At 37.4% G+C, this 5,532-nt stretch overlaps 1 protein-coding gene across 1 annotated transcript in view; it reads left to right on the top strand.

Moving 5' to 3' along the window:
• Nucleotides 1-349: 349 nt before the first annotated feature.
• The window catches only part of LOC103457749 (adhesion G-protein coupled receptor F1-like), a 7,593-nt gene continuing 2,410 nt past the window's right edge, over nucleotides 350-5,532 (top strand). The window contains exons 1-11 of the mRNA XM_017302128.1: nucleotides 350-384; nucleotides 960-1,081; nucleotides 1,197-1,403; nucleotides 1,508-1,699; nucleotides 1,827-1,958; nucleotides 2,505-2,683; nucleotides 3,157-3,333; nucleotides 3,502-4,854; nucleotides 4,950-4,991; nucleotides 5,167-5,220; nucleotides 5,297-5,363. Coding sequence (XP_017157617.1) covers nucleotides 1,039-1,081; nucleotides 1,197-1,403; nucleotides 1,508-1,699; nucleotides 1,827-1,958; nucleotides 2,505-2,683; nucleotides 3,157-3,333; nucleotides 3,502-4,854; nucleotides 4,950-4,991; nucleotides 5,167-5,220; nucleotides 5,297-5,363 — 2,446 coding nt within the window. The 5' untranslated portion in view covers nucleotides 350-384; nucleotides 960-1,038. The remainder of the gene's footprint in view (nucleotides 385-959; nucleotides 1,082-1,196; nucleotides 1,404-1,507; nucleotides 1,700-1,826; nucleotides 1,959-2,504; nucleotides 2,684-3,156; nucleotides 3,334-3,501; nucleotides 4,855-4,949; nucleotides 4,992-5,166; nucleotides 5,221-5,296; nucleotides 5,364-5,532) is intronic.

Here is a 5,532-nt window from a genome sequence, read left to right as displayed (position 1 = left end):
CCACCAGAAATACCAACAGTGACAAACGTAACACCACCACCAGAAATACCAACAGTGACAAATACATCAAAAATGCCAACAGTGACAACAAAAAACATGCCAACAGTAGCCACAACAACAGCCTCTGTCATAAGTAGGACATTTACTCTAAACATGGATTTCGATACGTCATATAATAATAAAAACAATACTGTTTATAAAGATATTTATGATGCTGTAAGTCATATTTAATTTTTATGTCTAAGTTTTGTACCATCATGGATAAACTTGATACAAATTGTAATATTTACTTCTTGTTTGACAATGTTAATGTCCCAAACAGACTACAACAAAGTGTCAAGAGCTTGTGTCAAAAGATTGTACTGTGAAGAGTCTAACCTTACGGTGAGTCACAATTTATAGTTTGTCATACACTACTTCAGAAATATATTTTTCAGAACTACATGGCATAAAGTGTGAATGTGTGTGTGAATGGCTAAATGTAATATGAAGAACTTTGGGGTCTTTTGGACTTGATAAAGTATACAGTATAAGTATATGCCATTTACTATGTAAAGTTAATGAGCTGTTTCATATAGATCTTTAGGATTGAAAGTTTATAATAAGTTATTTTGGGGCGACAGTGTCAACATTGGTAGGAGTTTGTTTTACTGCTGGTTTGAATCCCTGTGCCGTCTGTCTAGTTGTTGTTTCCTTGGGCAAAACACTTGACCAACACTTGCCTGTTGGTTTGTGGTCAGAGGGCCAGACAATAACTAATCAATATAAAATAACCATAGAATACTCTGACGTTATACAGTAAAAAAAAAGCAATTTACTGTATAGCTGCTTATATAAACATCATCTGCCACAAACTGTCTAAAACTCTGTCAGACTTGGAAATAATGAACTACTAAGTGAACTTAGTAGTTCACTTCACTTTGACTGAATTTTAATTCAGATATAATTTTGTATTCCAGGCGTGGAAGTACCATTGCTGACTATACTCTCATTATTTCTTCTGGGGATGTAAAACAAGTTGATTTAGCAAAAGATGAAATGTTAAATCAACTGGCAACAAAGTATCCTGTGGACTTTGTCAGTAAGTGACCATCAACAAATTTGGACCATGTTTCAGCCGCCTTAATATGTTCTCAAATAAATTTATAAATAGTATGGGGGTATGTGCTTTTTTTCACCATCTTTGTGTCACACAGGCGTTAAACAATTAACTACATCAGTTGATCCCAACACAATAATTGCTGGGGTTCTAGTCACCCTGACATGTGGACCTCCTCCGACTAATCTGGGTTCAGACCTGACGGTGGAGTGGACACGTTCTGGAACTCTCCTGGCCACAGACAAACCCAGCCAAGATGCAATATCAAAATACACAATCCCAAAGTTTTTGAAAATTCATGACGGTATTGATAGTGTTGAAACGTAGCAGCTTGGATGGTCACGTGTAATTTAACATCCGTCTTTAGGAAATTACAACGACAAAGATGGTTTTTGTTTTGTTTTTCAGGAACATATGTGTGTCAAATGAAGCGGAAAGATGGTGCCATTTTCACACAGAGCCTCTCCTTAACATCCAAAGCAGCACCACAGATTACCGTGAACCCAGTCAAAGGAACGGTGCAATGTGGTGCTTCTGTGTCAGTGCAGTGTTCTGTTAACACTGGCTACCAGGTTGAATTTAAAGGCCTGACTCTTCCAAGTAAATATTCAACAAGCATATATTTTAATGCTTTATTATAATAACCTATGGCATGTTAAAGTTTCAGTCTGTAAGTATTTGTTATGAACTATACTCAAAAATAAAGTGTTATGATTCTGTTGTTTAGCTCCCGGTTTGGAAATCAAGTATGATTACAAAGCCCCAGATGGATGTACCCAACAGGAAGAGACGATAACCTGCCAAGTGACAACAAACCCACAGGATTATAAAATAATAACTCTGGATTTAATCAAAGATGGTGGGCATCGATCCAGACAACAGAACCATGAAAAGCTAAATAAAATACAAACCAGGTCATGTGTACAACTGCTCCCAAAACTATTTAAAACCCTGGTTGATTTAGATTTAAAACTATTCAACGAATAAGTTTGTGATAAGAAGTGACACAGGCTTCTCCAAAAATATATTGGGACAAAATGCAAGGGTTTTTTTTTTTACAATAAGTACCTTTGCAGTTTTTATTTACATTGTAATTAGGAACTTGTGTGTCAAAATACAATCTTAATTTCTGTACAAATTGTTTTTTTGTTGTTTTTTTATATTCCAGCAGTCAAATCACTTAAAATCTCTGAGCAACTTTTTGCATGTTTTAATTGGTTGGTACTCTGAGTGGACCTCTCCAAAACAATAATATTATTTCAATCAGAAGATGTTGGTAAAATTAACACAATGATTTACTTGTAAATCTGCCAGGGTTAGCAGCATTTTGGGGCTGTACAGTGATCTGGATAGTGATTAGAAAATATGTTAAAAATCAGCTAAATCATTTTATCTTTTTGTTTAGTTTTTTGTGAACCTGACGATGTATTCAGTGCCGGATCGGAAGGTTTTGAGGCTGTTGCATCCTGTGAAAAGGGAAAGGTGGGAAACAAAACTGCAGTTTGTAAGGCAGATGGCAAATATGGAGATATTAAAGACAACTGTGTTCTAGAAGTCATACAGAATCTGCTCAATGAGTCTGAGGTAACCTGGTTCATCTCATGTCTATACTCTTCTTCATAACACATTTTATTTACTAAAATGTTAGGATCTCAAAAAGAAAAATTCTGGGAAATGGGGAGTAATACATGACAATGACTGACAAAAAATATGAGAATGATGTTCTTTAACAATAAAATTAATATTTTACATAATTCTAATAACATTTTATTCCAATCATACCAATCATATCTTGTCCTTACTGTATATGATCTAAAGCTGAGAAAACCTGAACTATCATATTAGACTCTTAAATCCAAGACCCAATTGATCAAAAACCCACATTTAGCAAAAGATAATCTTGTGACTCTGTAACACACAACACTTCATGATACGTTCATGAGCCTATAATTTGGATCAATATACTGTAGTGATACAACTTCTGCATTTTATGCTCTAAGTGATTTAGATGTAAGTATTTCTATAACTTGTAATAATAAACTTTTGAACCTCGGCAGGCATTGGATGCAGTTACTCTGCCAGTATTCTTGAAAGACCTCAAAGATGCAACTATCACCAACTCTAAGACCATAACTGATTCTCCAGCCACCATCAGCGCCATGGTGAAAATCTTTGCAAATATTGGCAGGAGGGCCAATTCTTTACAAATCACATTATCTAAGGACTCTACACAGGTAAGCAGTGCGGGTTTATGTATGAAGATTGTATGGGCAGTTGCCCAGGCCAGCATTAAAAGGGAGATACACAAACACCAGAGAAAAGTACAACTTATCTAGATTTTAGATTAAAAAAAATATTTTGCTTGTAAAAAATATTTGTTCTTTTTCTGTTTTTTAATCTAGAATATCCTGGAAAGTGCAGGCATTCTTACCACTGATGCTGCAAAAAATTCATGGAATGAACTGAACAATGACAACAGAAGTGAAAGCTCAGAAAACAAAAATGCCAGCTCTTCATTTTTGAGCGCCTTTGAAGGGATAGCAACCCATGTTGTCAACGAACCTTTGAACATAGATACGCAGTATATTATTTTCACCAAAATTAATTTCACAAACAATTTCCAGGATGACTTTAATTCGTCCGTGGAAATAGACATACCAGAAGCTGAGGGAAGCAGGCAGTCAGTCGCAGTAATGTTATTTGCTTCCATGGACAACGTCCTTCCTGCAAGGCAAAACGTGAACACATCATTCAGCGTCATCAATGGAAGGGTGGTGCTTATTCGGCCAGAATCAGACATTAACAACATATCAATAGTATTTAATGTTCTGAATGACACCCTGGGAAAGCCTAAGTGTGTTTTCTGGGATTTCCATCTGCTTGATGGTCTTGGAGGATGGAGCGATGAAGGCTGCTCCTTTGTACAGAATGGAAACGGAACAGTCAGGTGCAGCTGCAACCACACCACGTCCTTCTCCATTCTGATGTCACCTGACAGCCCACAGGATCCTGTGTTGGACTTTATAACCTACATTGGAATTGGCATATCCATGGGCTCCCTGGTTGTATGTCTCATCATTGAAGGCATCGCATGGAGAAAAATAAAAAAACATTCAACGTCGTACTTGCGTCACGTCTCCATCGTCAACATTGCCGTGTCTCTCCTGATTGCAGACATTTGGTTCATTATTGGAGCGGCCATTTCAAACACAAACAGTGCGCCGGCCTGCACAGCCGCGACCTTCTTCATCCACTTTTTCTACCTGGCTCTGTTCTTCTGGATGTTAGCCTCGGCTCTGCTGTTGCTCTACCGGACTCTCAGTGTCTTTGACGGAGGTCTGTCTAAGCTAACCATGCTGATCATTGGATTCTCTTTGGGATATGGAGCGCCACTGATCATTGCAACTATAACTATAGCTTCGACTGCTCCCTCAAATGAGTACATCAGACAAAACGTCGTCTGTTGGCTCAACTGGGACCAGTCCAAAGCTCTGCTGGCCTTCGTGATCCCTGCTCTCTTGATAGTGGTGATAAACTTAATCATCCTGATTGTGGTGCTGTACAAAATACTGAGCAGAAGAGGTGGAGCAAATGCAGCCCAAACAGAGGAGAAGAACATTCTATATGTGATTGCCAGGAGTTTAGCTGTGCTCACGCCGTTGTTCGGACTGACTTGGGGTTTGGGAGTCGGAGTCTTGATCAGCCCAAAAAACAGAGGAATGCACATTACATTTGCATTGTTCAATTCAGTCCAGGTAACATTTCATGTACATAATCACTTTTCATACTCTTATCCTGCTTCTTAATGTGAAAAAAAATGAAAAGGATTTTATTTGATGTTTCTCTATAGGGTTTCTTCATTCTGGTGTTTGGAACACTGTTGGACAAAACGGTGAGTTTGTCTCACAATACAGTAAAAAGGGGGATTTGAAGCACAGAAAGTGCGTAGCAAACATCTCATTTTTTATGTTAAAACTTTGTAATCAGTCATATTACAGAGATTTCCTTTTCGTACATAATTTATCAGGTTTCCAGTAGCATACTAACCAACAAAAATAACTTTTTAGGTGCGGTCAGCGATGACCATATCTCAGGGATATTCCTCGCAAAGCAGGACAAGAGTAAGAGGTTTTCTTAATTAATTCATTCATTGTTCACTTTTCAGGCTTCTGACATTTTCTGTTGTTCTTGTTTCAGAGCACCAGCAGAGGAACTCTGTCCAGTGGAGTGAGCAACTTCTTAAACAAGCTGAAAAAACCAAGACGTACGTCATTTTTGTTTTTCATGATGTACTTCTTTAAAGTTCTATTTTGGTCATAGTACATACATTTTAAAATCAACAAGTTCCACACCATATATATGGCTCAAAAAAATAAAGGGAACACTTAAGTGTTTAAGTGTTCCCTTTATTTTTTGAGCAGTCTATATATATA

Source organism: Poecilia reticulata, linkage group LG21 (genome assembly GCF_000633615.1).
Source record: "Poecilia reticulata strain Guanapo linkage group LG21, Guppy_female_1.0+MT, whole genome shotgun sequence".
Classification (NCBI taxonomy): domain Eukaryota; kingdom Metazoa; phylum Chordata; class Actinopteri; order Cyprinodontiformes; family Poeciliidae; genus Poecilia; species Poecilia reticulata.
Note: the sequence above shows the minus strand (reverse complement) of the source record. Positions and strands in the feature narration are given on the sequence as shown.